Source organism: Ursus arctos, unplaced genomic scaffold, assembly GCF_023065955.2.
Source record: "Ursus arctos isolate Adak ecotype North America unplaced genomic scaffold, UrsArc2.0 scaffold_34, whole genome shotgun sequence".
In the NCBI taxonomy this organism is placed as follows: Eukaryota; Metazoa; Chordata; class Mammalia; order Carnivora; family Ursidae; genus Ursus; species Ursus arctos.
In genome coordinates, this window is record NW_026623030.1 from 23,912,627 (window position 1) to 23,931,764 (window position 19,138).

At 48.9% G+C, this 19,138-nt stretch overlaps 1 protein-coding gene across 3 annotated transcripts in view; it reads right to left on the reverse strand.

Moving 5' to 3' along the window:
• Positions 1-17,603, reverse strand: part of KDM2B (lysine demethylase 2B) — a 120,375-nt gene extending 102,772 nt beyond the window's left edge. Inside the window, exons 1-4 of one of the 3 annotated variants that reach the window (XM_048221406.2) lie at positions 12,385-17,603; positions 10,999-11,143; positions 7,972-8,050; positions 6,650-6,696 (exon numbers count right to left, since the gene is read on the reverse strand). In XM_048221406.2, the coding sequence (XP_048077363.2) occupies positions 6,650-6,696; positions 7,972-8,050; positions 10,999-11,143; positions 12,385-12,735 (622 nt within the window). In that variant the 5' untranslated portion in view covers positions 12,736-17,603. Of the gene's footprint in view, positions 1-6,649; positions 6,697-7,971; positions 8,051-10,998; positions 11,144-11,808; positions 11,880-12,202 lie in introns of those variants that run through there. The other 2 variants (XM_026514836.4, XM_057305810.1) reach the window with 2 other exon arrangements.
• Between the last annotated feature and the right edge of the window lie 1,535 nt (positions 17,604-19,138).

A 19,138-nucleotide genomic window follows, 5' to 3' on the forward strand; every position in this document is an offset into this window, starting at 1 on the left:
GGGGAAGGCAAGACTAGAGGAATTCTAAGAACTCTTCCAGGGTTTACAATGGAAAATGTCTCTGATTTTAAGCCAACTTTAAAAAAAAAAAAAAAGGTCTGGAAGCAAATGGTTGATTTCTAAGGAGTGAGAATTTACTAAGCACAGCCCGTCAAGGGCACGCGCATGTCTGGTGAGTCTCCTCCACCAGACACAACACGGACATGAGGGAGGAGAAAGTCAAGAAGCAGAAGCGGGAGGAAACGCCCAGAGCCGGGCTCAGATCTGACCTCGACCGCCTGTCCACAGCCCGTGTGGGTTGCTCCCTCTGAGCCTCGGAGCCCCCATCGGAAAGTGAACAGTAACACTTAATTTATATGATTATTGGTGAGGACAAAATGAGGTCATACAGTAAACATACAGTACAAGTTAAGTGATTATTACCATAATTGGATGAATAAATGAATAGTGAATGAGGCGATTTGTCGTGAATTTTTCAAGGAAAGGCGTTAAAGAAAACATCAGTTAGCTTGGGTATCCTCGTTAGAGAGAAATACAATACAGAGGGGCGCCTGGGAGGTTCAGTCAGTTAAACGTTTGCCTTCGGCTCCGGTCATGATCTCGGGGTCCGGGGATCGAGTTCCACATCAGGGAGCCTGCTTCTCTCTCTCCCTCCACCCCTCCCCACAGTTCAAGCTCTCCCGCTCGCTCTTTCTCAAGTAAATAAATAAAAATATTTTTAAAAAAAACAATGAAGAGATAACATGCAGGACCCCATAGCCGTGAGCCCTCAGTGACATAATGGTGGAGAGTGAGTGGGCGCCCAGCACTTTATGGATAGGTTTTCTCAGAAGGTTTAAAGCATCTTCAGAGGCAACTAGAGTTCTTTCCCAGTCTCCCTATCCCCCCAACTCCCAGCCCACAGATGGGAAAATATCCCAATCTTCTTAAATGAACGATGTGGGATTGAGAACACTGGTTGTGGGATGGGGGGGGCTGCTCACATTAGGGCATCCAGGAACACACCCACACAAATGCAGTCACCTGATTTATGACAACGACAATATTTCAGTGCCGTGGGAGAGGGTGTTTTTTCAATAACGGTACTGGGATCAACTGGGTATCCATAAAGGAAAAAAGGAATTTTGACCCCTACCTCGTGCCAAACACAAAAGTCAATTCCAGATAAACTATAGATCTCAGTGTGAAAGTTCAAACAATAAAGCTTTTTTGAAAAAAACATATGAACATCTTCCAACTCAGGAGTGTGCAAACGTTTCTTAAACAAGATATAAAACAAGTACAAAAAAAGACCTAAATGCTCTATGTTAAAGGAAAGAATGTCTGTTCATTCAAAGATACCTTTAGGAGTGTGAAAAGGCAACCAACACACAAAGTACGAGGTGATTTGGGAATGCATAATCGTATCCAGAATATATCAAGAAACTTTATGTTATGAGCTGAATTGTGTCCCCTGAAATTTCTACGTTGAGGTCCTAACCCCTAGGACCTCAAAATGTAATTATATTTGAGAACAGTCTTTAAAGAGGTAATTAAGTTAAAATAAGGTCTTTAGGGTAAGCCCTAATCCGTCAAGACTGATGTCATTATACGAAGAGATTAGGTCACAGAAAGTGAAAGGGAAGACCACGTGAAGACATAGGGAGAAGACAGCCATCTACGAGCCCAGGAGAGAGGACTGTGGAGAAACCAACCCTACAGGACCTCGATCTTGGACTTCTAGCTCCAGAATTGTGAGCAAATAAATTTCTGCTGTTTAAATCATCCAGTCTGTGGTATTTCGTTGCAGCGGCCCTAGCAAATAATGCATCTTACACTCAATACGAGACAACCCTTCAAAAGAATGGAGGGAAGACTTGATCAGAAAGTTCACAAAAGAGTATACCCAACTAGAGAACAAACATATGAACAACGGAGCTCAATTTCATTAGTCAGGAAAGAAAGGTAAACCAAGGGGCGCCTGGGTGGCACAGCGGTTAAGCGTCTGCCTTCGGCTCAGGGCATGATCCCGGCGTTCTGGGATCGAGCCCCACATCAGGCTCTTCTGCTATGAGCCTGCTTCTTCCTCTCCCACTCCCCCTGCTTGTGTTCCCTCTCTCGCTGGCTGTCTCTATCTCTGTCAAATAAATAAATAAAATCTTTAAAAAAAAAAAAAAAAGAAAGGTAAACCAAAACCACCACATAATAAACCAACACAGCAACGTGACTAAAATGAGAAGGATGGAAACACGAACTCTTGGTGAAGATGTGGCACAATCGGAACCCTGTGGGCAACGACTTGACGGTGTCTCCTAAAATGAACATACACGCATCCCCTGTGACCCAAGCAATTCCACTCTCAGGTATACGCCCCCCAGAAATGCAGCCCTCTGTTCACCAAAAGTCATGTTCTAGAGTGTTCGTAACAACACGAGACACAGAGCCTTAAACCGGCAGCTACCCGAGAGCCCATTATTAACAGAACGAATAAACACGTTGTGAAATAGTCACATAACAGAAAAGCGTAGCAATGAAAATAAACCATCGACAAGTACACACAACAATCTGGATGTCTTAAAACACCAAGCTGAGCCAAAGCAACAGAAATGACAAGAGGACACCTGCCTGGTTCTGCTGCCATCAAGTATGAACGCACGCAAAATTCATCCACGCTGTTAGAAGTCAGGGCGACAGTGGAGGGCAGGGACGGCATGGGAACACGGGGGCGGATTCTGGGGTGTCAGGTACCGTAATATGTTCAATTTGTTGAAATTAATCAAGCTGTATGGTCTCCATTTGTGCACTTTTCTATATGTAAATTCTACTTCAATAAAAAGCTTTTATTTTAAGGGTACGGTGTCCTAAAAATGGAAAGTGCTTTTTTTTGTTTTTAAAGGCGAGGAGCTAAGAACAGAGACCAGGTGCCTGAATTCCCAGAAGGCATATAAATAGGGCTGATCGAGAAAAGCCCGATTTTAGGGCATTAGAGAAGACTCCGTAGCCCCAACTTGCAGCCTCAATAGCTGGCCCCTTCTCGAACAGCTGCCTCCCAAGATTCGAGGCCTGGGGCGGGGGGGCAAGAGTCTGGAAGACAGAGGCAGAGATCCCACACTGACTGAGGGTTTGCCCAGCCTTCCACATACACCGCCCTCCAAGGCAGAACCCCCATTTCCGTTAGGGACATGTTTATGCTGTCCAGCAATCCTGGAGCATCGTCACCCCTTCCCCACTCCCAGTTCACTTGCCAGTGCTGCAGTGGACCGGGGGTGTGCTAAACCTGCCCCAGCCAATCCAGAGACACTTGATGGAATCACAGCTGGGCGGCGAGGGAGGACCTGAGCTGGCAGGATAGAAGCGGGGAGCTGCTGGCTCCCCATCTTTGCCACCCCATGGGGAGAAGCTTGCCCAAGAACGAAGCAGAAAGGAAAAACAAGCGTCAACCTCTCGAGATCTTCTTGGAACACCTAGACCAAGAGGTATCTGAAGGCCACACCCTAAACTTAGCATGTAAGCCAGTGAGTTCTGTTTTGCTTAGGCCAGCTTGAGCTACATTTGCCATTTACGCCACTAGGAAGTCTGTGCCCTTTCGCTGCTCCCCAGAAGCCTGTGTGTACTCTCAGAGACTAGAATGGGCATAATAATGCCCCATGCTAACTGCATCCCTCCAGATACCAGAACACACTGTAGCTTTACAAACCACTTCAATACCCATCAATTCATTTGATCATCACAGAAATGCCAAGAGAGATAGGGCGCAGGTATTACGATCCCCACTTTCTTTGCCATCCCACACTTTTTGAGAGCTTGTGAGGATGTCGGGACCACCAATTGGTGGTCCACCAAGAGGTCCACCACCTCTTGCTTCAACAACCAGAAAAATGAGGCACAAGGAACGGAGGAGGCATAGGACTAGAGCAAAGGGCTTTTAAGTTCCTCAAAAGGGCCAAGAGCATCATTATGAAGACTCTGATGTTGCCTGAACCTCAGACTTGAGGGTCTGGCTTTCATCCTTACTCATAAAGAGAATCTCATCAGATCCACGTCCTGCCATTATGACAAATAACATGAGGGACCATTCACCAAGCACCCGTCAGCCAACATAATGCTAAGCCTTCATTCATGCTCTTATAGACTCCTCTTTTGAGGCAGATTTTGCTACTAGCCCCATTTTGCAGATGTGAAAACTGAGGCATTGATTAAGCGGCTTGCCCCAGATCAGTCAACTGGCAGAGCTGGCCCTCAAACTCAGGTTGTCCAGCAGCAAAGGCGCTGGGGCAGGGCTGAGGCACTGGAATGGATCGTTGTGCCAAGACTTAATTTTGGGAGTCCATCGTCCCATCTTCTGCACACTGTTGGAAAGTCTGCCTTCTGCTCTGATGTTCGCCTCCTTCAGCATTTCTAGGATCCAGCTTAAAAAAAAATGTATCTCCTGAGCAAGTCCTCGCCAATTAACTGAGATTCCCTACCTATCATCAGCACCATCTCCTTGTAGCCAATGGGTCCTCCCTTCTGAGTAGCTGTTCACACACTTTGGGGTCAATTATTCTGGCTGGAATATCTCACACAACCACGGGTCAGCTGTCTCCATCCACACAGCCACCAAAGTCGGCTTTGATGACGCTTAAATCTATCACACCACTTCAGGCCCACGAGGACGGAGATCGTCAAAAAGACAGGCAGTAACGAGTTCTGGCGAGGATGTGGAGAAATGGGAGCCCCCGTACATCGCTAATGGGAATACAAAATGGCCGGCTGCTTTGAAGAAGTCTGGCAGTTCCTCAGGTTAAATATAGTTACCATATGACCCAGTTACCTAGGTATAGACCCAAGAGAAATGAAAACGTATATCACAAAAACTCATACATCAGTACTCACGGCAGCATTATTTTTAACAGATGACGAACAGCAACAACCGAAACGTCCATCACCTGACGAACGGATAAACAAGATGTGGTCTGTGCACGTCCAGTGGAATCTTATTCATCCATAGCAGAAAATAAGGCACAGGCCCCGGTTTTAACACGGATGAACTTCAAAAACAGGATGCTGAGTGACAGGAGCCAGTCACAAAGCCACCTGGCATGTGAGTCCACTTACACGAAACGTACAGAATAGACAAACCCACAGTCGCAAAGATCACATCCCTGGTGGTCAGGGGTTGACCTTGCAGGTGATCCACGTTCTGAAACTACATCACGCTGACGGCTGCACTGCACTGTGAATGTACTCAAAGCATGGGACTGTACACGTGAAAATGGCTAAGTAGTGAGTTGTATGGTGTATGAATTTTAAGTCAATTAACCAAAATATTTTTCACCCTCTCCCAAAGAAAATGATCACCATAGCTACCCTCTTTGCCCTACTTTAAAACTCCCCAGTGGTTTCCCATCACACTAGGAGTCAAACCCAAACTCCCTGCCAGGGCCTATAAGGCCCTACCTGGCCCTGGCCCTGTGACCTCTCCCCTCTCCTTCTTCATTCCCCCTTACTCCTTCTACTCCTCCCCTACCTCCTGGCCTTTGACCTGGCCTGTCCCTCAATCTGGCATGTTCTTTCCCACAGCTGGCTTCTCATCAGTCAAGTCTCTGTCCAAACGTACACACACACACACACACACACACACACATACCCCAGGCCCTCTCTGACCCCCCCATCTAAGATACAGTTCCCAGGGGTGCCTGGGTGCCTGGGTGCCTCAGTCGGTATCCTGTTAAGCATCTACTCCTGATTTTGGCTCAGGTCATGATCTCAGGGTAATGAGATAGAGCCCTGAGTAGGGCTCTGCCCTGGCCGTGGAGCGTGCTTAAGAGTCTCTCTCTCCCTCTCCCTCTGCCCCTCCCCCACCATTGTGTGTGCACACACACACCCCCGTGCCCCCCCAAAATAAATAAATAAATAATAAAAAATAAAATAAATACAGCTCCCATCACACTCCATCCCAATATCCTGCTTTATTTCTTCATAGGCCTAATCACCTTCCAAAAAGATACAGATTTTTAAAAACTGTTTACTTCTTTATTGTGTGTCATTCCAAGCAAGAGGAGGGGGATCTTGTCTGTCCTGTTCACAGCTCTGAACTTGCCCGCCACATAGGAGCTAACCGAGAAACACCTCTGGGAAGAATGGATTTATTGAAGGACTTCCGTAACATCTGAAATGCCACCTGCTACCTGGTCAGGTGTCTGGAGCATGAAGTGATCAGCTATGCTCTGCGTTGCTCAGTGAGTTAATAAGCATTTGCTGGGCACTCAGTAGCAAACCCCACCCTAGACCTGTCTAGAACCCTGAGGAAGCAGGAAGAATGATCCCTCCCCTCGGAAGTCTAAAAGTCTTTGAGGGGTCACAAAGCACCCAGTGTTTACCCAGCAACCCACAAACAAACGCAAAGGAGAGATCTTAGACTGTGTTGCTCATGGAGGCTAGGGTCCAAGTCGGCCTCATAAAACTGAGCGCTGGCAAACACCCTTACCTACAGCTTCTAATGACTCTGCAATCTGACCTGTTCTGCAGAATGAGACGGTTGCAGCTCACACCTGCTCCTGCCTCTTCCCACTGGTACTTTCTTTTCAGAGGCAGTTAAAAATCTAAACAGGTGGGTGGTGAAGACCTCCTGCCCCTTGTCCTCCCTACTTTTGGCATCTCTGAGCTGCACACACAGCAAGCAACTTACCCACCAGTAGTTTGACATCTCGGACTGTGAAATCAGGGTCAGGCATCCTGGAAAAAGAGGAGTACAGGCATTTGCTGAGAAGCCAGAATCAACAGAATGTGACCCAACTCTGGGGGCAGGGGAGGACCATTTTTCTAAGAGGGTTCCTTTGCTCTCAGTTTGGGAACCCAAAATGAGATAATCCAGAGGGAGAGTGATAGACCCATCAATGCCCCAAGGGAGGGTCCCTCTCCAACCACTGAGCCCTTTCCTCACCCCAGTAGGCAAACCAACCCCCTCACTCTCCCCAATATGAACTCAGCACTGCTGCAGGAAAGATGGGACACCCACTATCCACCCCAATTTTCAGGGGAAGACTGAATCGTGGTGTTGAGGGTAAGTCCCAGCTGGGCATTTGAACACCTGCTTTCTTTTAGGGTAGACAGCTCTCTCTTTGTCTCTTCCTCTAGCAAATACTCTCCATAAAAGGAGTTGTATGGAGGGTTGCAGGGATCCCTTTAAGTTCCAAGGGGAAAAAAAAGACACACATCATTCCAATTCCAGGGATTTGGTAACACCAACCGTAATGACTGTGGTGACCTACACTATTAATTAACAGTGATGTCAAAGGTTTGATTTCTACCCCAGGAATGAGACTCTTGAGCAAGCCTGGCAGTAGAGGCTGGAGACAGGCAAGCTGGGATGATACCAGCAGCCTCCTCTCCACCCCTGCCCAAGGGGCGGAAACCTGTTCTTCCAGCCTTCCTCCCGGATCTCTCCCCCACCCCACCTGGAGCTCTGACAGATCTCTAAGAGAATGTAAACCAAACAAGACACAGTGGGGGAGGCAGGTGCTGGGGCAGGCAAAGAAAGAGAAGACTTGGAGGCTAGCATCCTAGGAAATATGCCCTCCACAGAAAAGAGCCAATTTCCCACACAGTGGGAGTCTGAGTAGAAAAATATGTATCTAGGTGCCCTGCTTCTGGGCTTAGAGACGGGCCAATCCCTTCACAGCTCAGGCCCTGCCTCAGTTTCCTAAGTTGGGAGGGGTGCACAACTCTCCTTAGGAAGTCATTGCACCAAACTGGGGTGGGTCAGGGAAAGAAATCAACACTGTTCTAGTACCCTCTGTCCTCTCTGCCCAAATTCTCTGAGAAAGACCAATCTTTCGAGAGTTCTTCCCCTTTGTCAGGCCTTGAACAAAGAGATATTATCCCTGGATAAGGAAGAAAGATCCTTCTCTGTGATGAGAGGTGGGGAAAGGGTAGAAGCAATCTATCCCAAACTGTCAACTACGTTAGGGAGAGAGGCATGGGAAGAAGCAATTCGTTTCGGCAACTTACTTAATCCCCAGTCCATCCTTTTCTCGAAATATCAGGGGAACCCTGAGAGCTTCTCTCTGCACGTACTCATAGTTGAAATCTGTTTGGATATTGGAATTCAAACAGGTCAGTTAAGTCATGAAGGAGCAGATGCGCCACGATCCATCGGTCGGAGGAGAGCGCACAGTTATACCAGATGCAGGCCCCAGCTCCAGAGCAAGAGCTCCCTGTCCAATGACAAGGAAATGCAGCAGGCCAAGTCCGTGCCGACTATCAGCTCCTCTGCCCACTCAGTCATTCCCTGCATGCCCCACGGGTCAGAACTTGTCAATGAACAGCCCAAGGCCAGGGAGGGTGGGGAGGGAGACTCATGAAAGAGCCCAGCACAGAAAAGGCCCCAGCCACGGCTGAGAAAGAGGGACAGAGAAACGCACCCCAAGCTGAGCTCAGAAAGTAAAGGCAGTGCAGAACTGAAGAATACCACCTGGGAGGATCTGAAGCCCCAGAGAGGAGGCTGGGAGGAGGGTTCTCATTGTAGCTGAGCATCGGGGAAGATCTTATTGTAATATCCTGCATAGTGAAGGGGAGGGGGGAAAAAGCTGGTTTCCCTGGAAACTGTGTATTTGGTGCCAAAATAACTAGAGAACTGGGCACAGCTTTGTTGTCTTACTAGTGTAATTCTGCTCCAGCGACTGCCATCCTCATTTCCCCTGGATAACTGACCGGGACGCTCCCACCTCCCCCAGGTGAAGGCAGTGTGAAGGGGGCACAGTGAGGCCCAAAGCAAATTCACAAGGTAGTGCTCCATCTCGGGTTTGTCTAGTGTAGACCCCCAAACCCCTTCTCGAAAGCACTGGAGAATGAAAGAGGCCTTCGTTTCTATGTTCCTCGAGTTCCAAAACCAGGGGATCTGACCCAACCTTACCCCTAAATATGGAGTTGAGGGAGGCTGAGATAAACCATCACATCCCCAAATCTTCAGGTGAGCCAAAGCAATCCACAAGGCCACAAGCCCTCCCTGGCCAGCCGGAGGAGAGATAAGAGGGACCACAGGCCCAGGCAAACAGTTCACCAGGGCAGCTTGGTGGGGGAGGAGGCCAGGCAACTTTGCTCAGAGCAGAGGAAGAGAACAAAACCAGAGCTGGGGAAAGCCCTGACCTTAGCAGCTCAGATCCCCAGGGGCTCACAGTGAATGGGGATTCCTAAGGATTTAAAGGCAGAGAAGTTTAAGAAGCTTCTATTTTGAATCCAGGCTCAGGGCTCCTTCTGTTTCTCAGCTCCTCCCTCGAAGTTTTGGGGCCAGATCTGAATTAACTACCAAATCGCTAGGACCCTCTCCTTTGAAAAGAGCCCAGACAGCAGATTTAAGGGCTCTCCCTAGCTGGAATCCACCCCCTATACACCCACACCCACACCCACACCCCTAGCCTGCCCCCCACCCCCACTCTCCCCAGCTTCAACTTCCTCAAATGAGCTTGAGAAAACACTCAGATCTTGGGCTGGGAATTCCTCACAAATGACTAGGAAGGGGTTTCATGTTGTTTTCTCATAGGATCCACCAAACTCAGGAAAATGGGAAAGAAACGAACGGAATTAAAATCCCATTAGTGCTAAGGAAATTTAAATGTAGTTGAGACTAACCCCCCAGACTATCTGCCTGCAGACAGTGCAATGCTCTTAAGACCTGGCAGGCTGGAAGAAATTTCTTCTTCCCTCCCCCAACAACTACCCCCTACCACTGAAGCCCAACACTCCAGGAAGCAGTGGGCACAAAAGACTAGCTTCAAAAATGCAAAAACAGGACTGTCTCTTCTGGGAGCTAACCTACAGCCCCAGCCACTCAACCAGAACCTGGAGGGGAAGGCACTGCCCCTGTTATCAGCTCACTGAGGGATGGAACGTTTTCCAAGGGGAACATGGGGAGTCAACGAAATGAAAACGGTGTATTATAAAGGATACTTGAATATCTAAGAGGGAAAAAACCAACTTAGAAACCCCAGAGAGCACAGGGAAATACCTAGTAGGCAGGGGCATCTCCAAAACCCCAAACCCATAGGCAGAACCACAGGTCACACAGGGCCTCTGGAGGCCTCAGACCCAAGCTAGAACATCACCCCACTGTCGGCAGGACACCACCAGACACCTTCCTAATACTAGGGGCAGGGAGAAACTCAGGGCCTGAAGGTCTCAGACTGGGATGGCACCCCAAAACCCCAGAGGCTTCTCCAACTTCTCTAAACTGGCAGCGCCTACAAGGGACAGAGCTCTCAAGGTCTCAGGCTGAGAAGAGACTTTGTTCCCCAGAAGGGTATCCTACAACTTCACTTCAAACTACAAGGGTCAGGGATCTCAGCCTGAAGCCTCAGGGTGCAAAACTCTCTTACCCCCAGTCCCTACTTCAAACTGTCAAAGCTGAAGGGCCAGAGGCCTCTGGCATAAGTGGGGGCTCCATCCAACAGCTCTGAATTCATCCAGCCCCTGCTCAAATCTGGCAGAGACCAGAAGGTTATGGGGTTCCGCAGACCCCAAGGGCTGAGAAGGCATCATTCAGTAACCCGAGCATCCCCAGCACCAGCTCCTAACTGGCAGGGCCCGAAATGGGACAGGGTTTGGGAGGCTTCTGGCCTACGGGGGTCCTCATCCCAATGCCCCAGGGGCACCCCAGCCCCTCTCCCAGTCACGCAGCCGCACCTCAAGCAGCACAAGGAGCTGGGCTGGCTCTGGGAGGGGTAGAATGCCGCGCACCCGCCCTCCCTCGGTCCACCCGTCAGTCCCCAGGTCCCTCAGACCTCCGGTCCCCTGGCTCTGCCCACCCTGGGGCCGGCTGTGGGCGCGGGCCGGGTCTAGGCCCACGCCCGGCCCCCGTTCCCGCCTGCCCTCCTCCTTCGCCACCCCACCCCACCCCCCCAGTGCTCGGCCTCGTTTCGTCACCGGATCCCCTGGAATGGGGGACGCGGGCGCGAAATACGAACCCAGCCACCGGCAGCTCCCTCCCCACGTGCGCTCGGCCCGCGGCGCGGAGGGCGGCCCGAGGAGGGGGCGCCTCACCTTTGCCCTCCATGGCGTGCACGAAGTCCCCCTGGTACAGCTGACTGCGCAGCTTCTCCTCCAGGCTGAAGCCGCGGACGCTGACGATCTCCTCCACGTCCGACAAGTCCTCGTTCTCGTCGTATCTCTGGCGGTCAATCGGACGCTGCGGGGACCCAAACCAGAGAGCCCGAGGCATTATTGGGGGAACTGGGGGTCGCCTTTTACCCTAGGCCCAGCTCAAGCAGGTGCAGGAGTCGCGCGCCCACCGCACCCCACCATTGCGACCCGAGGAACTTTGCGCAAATGCCAAAGATGCTGAAAATCGGGATAACGAGAGGGGCCCGCACCCTCGGGGTCCGGCTGTGCCCTACACAGGACACTCCCCTCCTGCATCTTTGGAGGCCGTGGAAAGGACATCGGGGGGGCTCTCCCTTGCCCCCCACCCCCGACAGGTATTGAGTTTTGCCCACTCGGCCGGGAGCCTGGTTATGTAACCCGCGAAGGGGGCTCCGCGCACGGGCTGGCGGGGCATTTGTAGGCCCCGGGAGGAGCCGCCGCAGCGCCCTGCTCGGCGCTAACAGCAGCCCGGGCGGCCGCGGCGGCAGAGCTGGGAAGCCGGAACCGGGGGCCGGCGGCATTTCTAAGACTGGAGCCGCCCCCGAGCTACTCGGGAAGCTGGAAAGCTGAAATGGAAGGGCTGAGACCCCAGCCGCCCCCGCCGACCGCCCGCCAATGCTAGAAGAAGAGGTGGAGGGGGAGGTCGGGGCTTGGGAGGGGGAGAGGCAGACGGCCCGCCACAAAGCTCCCATCGGAGACCCCAAAACGCACCAGCAGCTGCCTCATCTCCCCACAAGCGCGCGCGCACACTCACTTCCTAAGGAGACTCCCCCACCACTCCCCGCATCCCCTGCCTCCTCCCTCAACCGCCCAGCGCCGGGCCCTGCAGCCCCCCAGATTCCGGGCGAACCCCGAGCCCGCTCAGCCTCTCTCCACGCCTTTCCCCGCTACCACCTCCCCACTTAAGTGTCTGAGACTCTGAGCCTCACAAGGGACTGGAGGAGTAAGCTGCTTGCTTCCTTTTGCATGCAATTTATTATATTTTTTCCGGTCCTCTTGCAAAATACAGAAAAGGAAAGAAAAGGCAGCAAGAAACAACAACAACAAAAAAAATAGATCTATCATTACCAGATACAGATTTGGAAAAAAAAAAAAAGCTACACACCAATCTTCTTCCAGAGTCTTTCTCTGCCTCCATTTTTTTAGGAGAGTTCACCAATTAATTGTCAACACTCCTGCCCCCTGCATTTTGGCGGAGGGGGGAAGGAGGGAAGACCAAAGAAAACAAACCAAAAAATAAATAAATAAAGCAAGCCACAGCCGAGATCTACAAAGTTTTGCACCAACACTTAAGCAGATCCGTTTGCAAAGTCCTAGGAAACCATTTTCAGCAGTTGTGGGGGGGGAGGCGTCGACGTCATAATCCCCGGAACGTAAACATTGTTGCCGATCGCGCTCTGAGCCCGCGGCCCGGCTAGTGGAGGGGGCACTCGGCCCGGGATGGGGGGGGCGGGGGCGGCTGCCCGAGGAGGTGTGGGGCGGGGAGGGCGCCCGGGAGGGACCGGGCGCCGTTAGCGCCCTGGCATCGCTGTTTTGTTGTTGGGTCACGAGTGCGCCTTGCACGCAGGCGCCGCCGCCGCCCGGGAGTTGTGCGCAGAGCTGACTTTTGGAGGGCTGAGTTGCAGGCGGCGGGCGCATCCCGGAGATGGCGGGGCAGGGAGGGAGGGAAGGAGGAGGGGGCGGGGAGGGAGGTGCAGATTTGCACGGCTGGCCTCAGCGGGAGGCGCGGAAATGCAAGCCGAGCTTGCTGGCTAGAAAGCCCCCGAGGCCTGGCACCCCCAAAAACGACCCCCCACCTCAATCCCTGCCCCCATTGCCCACGGGCCACCCCTCTTCCTCTTCCTTCATCCACCCCACCCCATTACCTACGTGGCCGACCCAAATTCAAAGCGCTTTGTATATATAATTTTTTTTTTATTTTCTGCTGCATGTCTTGTTTTTTTTGGGGGGGGGGCAATACTCTCCAGACCCCCATATGAGGACCTGCCAAATGGAGGAGGCATTTGGGGGCTCAGGAAGAAATTAGCGCAGCTCCATACCTGTACGGACTGCATAACTTTCAAACTCCCGGACTCAAAGATATGGACCCACACACGCAGGTACAGGAAATACAGCCAGACCAGAGCCTTTTCAGACCAGAGCCTTTTCAGACCCGAGCTGACCGGAAGACGTTGCCTTTCATTCATTCATCCTGCCGGCGTCTGTGGAGTCCTTTACTAGGCGACGAGCCCTGGAACAGAAGTTGGACAGTTTTTAAAGGTCCCTGCGCTCGCCAAGAGAACGAAATAGATGCTCAGGAGTGAAATACCGAGAGAATCGGATCTGGCGCCTCCTAACGCAGCTGGCAAGCAGGCGAAGGGTAAGCCCTTATTGGCCGTTTATAGGAGAAAAGTCGGTGGAAAGGTGCAAGGCGCTCTGGGATGGGGCTCGGGGCACTTTGATGGCGCCCCTTGATGAGTCTTGGAGGAATTTTTGACAGAAGCGCAGGCTCTCTCTTGCTTTCCCTCAGTGTACCTGGTCGGCTGTGACCACCCCCAGAAGTGGAATCCTAAAGGTGCCGTCCTGTAATTCCATCATGAACAACAGTCAGGTCAACTTTGATTATGGGAAAAGCTGGCCCTGAACATTTCCTCCAGTCCAACTGGGCCTGCTCTTTGGGGTAACGATCAGGAGGGGATGAGACAGGACACAGCTCCAGTAAAGGAACATAGATGCTCAGAGCAGTCTTCGCCAAAAAAAACTTAACATATTTTTATTTCTGCCATCAAACGTGTAGGATAGTTGAGGCGGGTCGTGTTGCGGATAGAGAAACCGAGGCTTAGAGACATGATCAGTCGGGGTGATTCCTCTGCACCAAGCCAATATCCTCCCTAGGCAACACTCCACTCAGACGGGTGGAGAAGAAGTGGCTTCCCCATCAGAGATCAGATATGAACCATCAGCTCTGTAATGGTCACCCTAAGAGACAGCTTCCCCCTCACTCACCTTCAAGTTTCCTGTCCTGTCCTTCTGTATTCTTTTCTACCCACCCCTAAAAACTGTTCTTTGAAGTTTGTTTTAACCCCAGTCCACTAGATGGCAAATATCAAAATTTATTTCCAAACTGAAATAGCCCAGGTTAGCTTGGTGGGAATGAGAAGGGTTTTGCCCTCAGCTTCTGTCAAGAACCGGGGGCCAACTTATTTGCTCCTCTCTCTTCTCAGAAGACCCCTTGAAGGGTAATAGTCTTGTTATTCCTCATGTTACAAATAAGGAAACTGAGTCTCAGAAAGGCAAAGCCATTCACCCAAGGCCACAAGCTTGTAAGTGTAGTTGCCAGGGCTCAAACTGGAGCCTGGTTCCGCCATCACAGGCCTTTCTGGATACTGACCACCTTCCTTGTTCCCGCATAATGAAATGAACATATTCAAAGGAGGGTGTCTGGGCTGGAAGGGTCATGAAAAGAAAGTTAAGTGCAATAAGGCAAAACCAAAATAGAATGCTTGATCCTAATTCTCCTTTCCTCCCAGAGACCCTCTCTCCCCCATGTGGCCTCACAGTGTCCCCAAAGGCTGGTGTCAGGAAAAGATCTGATGGCAAGAACCTCAGTGCAAAACGAGTTAAGTCCATATATCACCCCAATGGTGAGTTCCTGGCCTGTCAGAGTGGGAAGGGGTTGTGTAGTCACCTAATTTAATCCCTTCCCTTTACAAACAGTGAGGAAACAACAGACCAGAGAGAAGAATGGGCCAAACCGGGGGGGGGGGGGGGGGGGGAGTTTGTTCCCCTCAGTCTCCCCCAGAATGCCTACCCTACCGCCTGGTCCTAACTGGTCACTCAATAAATGTTGGGCCCTTGATGGATCACCTTCCCCAGCGATATTTGCATTTTCCCTTTATCAGTAATTGGCAGATGAAAGGCTTTGTCCTCCTGTTGAAAGAATTCCAGGCATTTGCTCAAAGTGGGGGGAGGAGGTTATTTTGGGCCAAAGGGGGAAGGGCCAAGACCCTTGAGCTCCTAGTATTGGCTAATTGTCCCAGAGGAGTGGGCAGTAGGTGAGAGAGGGGAGGGAGGATTAAGGTGCTTCTCCAAGAGGGGTACTATTTCTTGTAGGAAAAAAAAAATATCAGGCCAGTAGTATTTGAAACTTAGTAATAATGACTTCCAGGACCCCTCCTTCTCATTCTTACAAAAGACCAGTCAAATCCTGGCTGTGTTGGCCCCATTCATTCATTTCTTCATTCATCAAAGGTTGATTGAGTAGCTCTGTGCTTTAAGACAGAGGGGATACAGAAGAACCAGCTCTGATTGTAGACATACTCCAGCCTGGACAGGGAGTGGACAGACAACTCCCAAGGGTGTTAGGAATCCCCAAGATTTTAAAAACTGTTAGAAACTGAAGCTGTTCTCATACTCATACATAATTATAAGAGCTCCTGATTTTTTTAGTGCTTACTATGTCTTTAAGCAAAGCTACTTAATGTTTGTTATTTCCTGGAATCTTCCCCAAAGCCCTAAGGAGGGAGGGTCTATAATTCCCCACCTCTGTGGCTTATCATGCTCAAAGAGAGGTCACGTTACTTTACTATTTTACAGCTGTAAAATAACAGAGACAGGATTTGCACCCAGGGCTTGTAGGAATCCGGAGCTCACGGGCTTTACCACTCACTGTGCCTCCCTGTGGGGAGCTCTCCCCTAGGACACGGTCATGGAAGTATCCTATGTCCCCGCTGTCCACATGTGGCTGTTGAGCACTTGAAATGTGGGTAGTGAGATCAAGGAAATGAATGTTAAATTTTATTTAATTTTAATTAAAATTTAAATAGGTGTATGTTAGTGTCTAGGTTATTGGACAGTGGAACCTTACAGGGTTTTCCAGAATTTGTCTTAACTTACCTACCAGACTACATATATCTCAGAGTCTGATTTGGCACTGTGTCTCTATAATCAACCTTGTGGAAATATTTGTGGAATGAACGAAGAGACCCTGAGAAAATGAAGTATTGGAATGATGAGCGGGGGAAGGGGACAGGGATTGTCTGCAAAGGTTTCCTTGAAGGGCCATCTGGTAGTACAATGTGAATGTTTGGAGTGTTAGTCCTTAAACCACTTACTCTGAGTGCCTGCCAAGAGCATAGCCCTGTAGGGACCTGGGGATACCGGTTAGATGTAAGACTGTCCCAGCTGCCCAGATCTGACAAATACACTTCTCAAGGACAGATAATTGGTGATGGGGCAGGAAGCCTTAGAAATGGGTAACCACTTCCTGATATATATCCTGCTGATAGACACAAAAACTGAGATGCAATCCATTGTAGCCCTGTTTGCAAGAGAAAAAGACTGAAACGATCCAAAAGTTGGGGAACTGATTACATAATTCTTGGACCATTTGTCCATTGAAATGTTACCAAATCATCAAGAAGCATAAGGTAGTTCTGTATATACTGACAGGATGATTTCATGATACCCTTAAGTTAACACAAAACAGGGGCACCTGGGTGACTCAGTCAGTTAAGCGTCTGCCTTCAGTTCCGGTCATGATCTCGGGGTCCTGGGACTGAGCCCCGCATCCAGCTCCCTGTTCAGCCGGGAGTCTGCTTCTCCCTCTGTGCCTCCCTCTGCTTATGCTCTCTCTCTCCCAAATAAATAAATAAAATCTAAAAAAACAAAACAAAAAAAAAAAACCACAACACAGAACAAGGTGTGGAATACTTATACTAAATTGTGCTGATCACTTAATCAACCAAAGGGGACAAATTTATATCTGCATTTATTCCTTTGTACGTACAGGATTTTCTTTGGAAAGAAATAGAATCAAAATATGGGGAAAAGAACCAGGAAAAGAAGCAAATGTATTCTTTGGTATGGTGTGACATTTTTTAACACACGTATGCATTAGAGTTGCCTGACTGTGGGACATTATAGACTTAATTTCATTTTCTAAGGTGTAGTACCTTTTGAATTTTGTACTGTGTACCTGTATTACCCTAGCCAAACAGGAATTTCATTTTATTCATCCTTTTTAAGGCTATAAAGTTCAAAATCAGGCAAATCTAAACCAACTAAGTACTGTTTAGGTATATATACATAAGAAGTAAGGCATAAATAAAAGCAAAAGAGTGATTAGCACAACGTGCAGACAGAAGTGACTCCATGCTGAGTCAGAGAATGTGAACAGAGAAAGGTGCTGGTGATTTTTTGTCTCTTAATCTAGATGGTGGGCACCTGAATGTAATTCTTTAAAATGTACTTTAAAATTCTACAAATTCTATTGTACTTACGAAATATTCCACAACTGAAAAATTGTTTTAAAATTGCTTCAGGGGCGCCTGGGTGGCGCAGCGGTTAAGCGTCTGCCTTCGGCTCAGGGCGTGATCCTGGCGTTCTGGGATCGAGTCCCACATCGGGTTCCTGGGCTGGGAGCCTGCTTCTTCCTCTCCCTCTCCCCTGCTGTGTTCCCTCTCGCTGGCTGTCTCTCTGTCACATAAATAAATAAAATCTTAAAAAAAAATAAAAAATAAAAAAAATAAAATTGCTTCAGGTCTCAGGACTCCGTCGGTAGAGCTCGCAACTCTTGATCTCCAGGTTATTAGTTCGAGCCTCACACTGGGTGTAGAGATGATTTAAAAATAAAATCTTAAAAGAAAAAATTGGCTTAAGTCTTTCTTCCCCATTCCTGTCCACCTGCCCAGTTTCTCTCCTTCACACTCCCAACCACAGAAAACTTGTTAGCATGTCTCTTGGGTATCCTCTCAGACATAGTTATGCATTTACACACGTCTATATATTTTCTATTATGATTATGTCACACAGATATACTCACTGTCCTTTCCTTTTTCACTTAATCTGATCTTGGAGATTTTTCCATATACTATCTGTAGAACTGCTTTATTCTAAAATATTAGGTAAGGATGAGATAAATCTGAAAGTCATGATTCAGAAAGAAGTTCAAGATTGGTTAAGAAACAAAAAAGTCAGAATAATGTATATGTTGTGATCCCATTTAAGTGAAGGAGGAGGAGGAGGAGAAAGAGCTTCAGTGGACCAGCAAACCATTATGTTTGATCACTTCTGAGGAGGGAGAAAATTTTGAGGAGGTTATATAGAGACCGTCTCAGGTATTATTTGCCCTTTTAAACTTAACAAATATTTCAAGCATAAAGAAAGGCATCGAAAGTAAATATACCAAATATACGAAGGACTTGTATATTGACCTCCTAGCTTTGCCAAATCCTAGATTTTTTGTCATATTTTGTATTACGTTTGCAATTTAAAAAATACTTTGAGGAACAACAGACCATGCTTTTTTCTGTTAAAGTGATTCGAGTTCCCAAAGACCTTTCTTTTTTTCTTCTTTCTTTTTTTTTTTTTTTAATTTTAATATTTTACTGGTCCGGTGTAGATGGAAGTATCAGAGTTCGAAAGTGCAGCTTACATACAGCCTGTCTGGCTTCAGGCATTTGGGGAAGACTTTGGGTCTAAAGTTCTGCATCTTCCCGTGCTGGGATCCGAAGGAAACTTGGAAATAACAGGTGAGTTAATTAAGGGGTTAACTCCAGGAGGAGAGTCATAAAAGTTCAAAGATACTTTCAAAACTTGCATCTTTCGATTGATGGACAAGTGTACGAGCCAATGGAAATCAAAACCCAGGCATTACTTCATCATGCTAAATTGTCATTGGCTGCTGGTCCTTGAGGGCCGGACAGCAGGGCTGGCAGTTAACCCTTTCAGGAACGATTTTGCCCTTAACAATTTTATTTTGAAAGATGAGGTAGGAACAGATGAAAAGCCTGAAAGGTCCTCAGACCTTCAAGCGTCACCTTTGGATCTCACCCCAGCACGTAGAGTTTCGCCGCACAAAGGAACACCCCAGAGACAAATTTCCTGGAGAAAAAGTTTTGAACTTTTAAAATGGGGAATCAGCCGACGTTGCTTAGTGAGAGGGGAGGGGAGGGGAGAAGTTTGATTCACTTTTTGTGCTGTCAGAACAGAGACCAGTGTTGGAGCCGATTCCATTAATCTTGCAAAGCAATCAGTCACTGAGAGGATTGAATTGCATTTC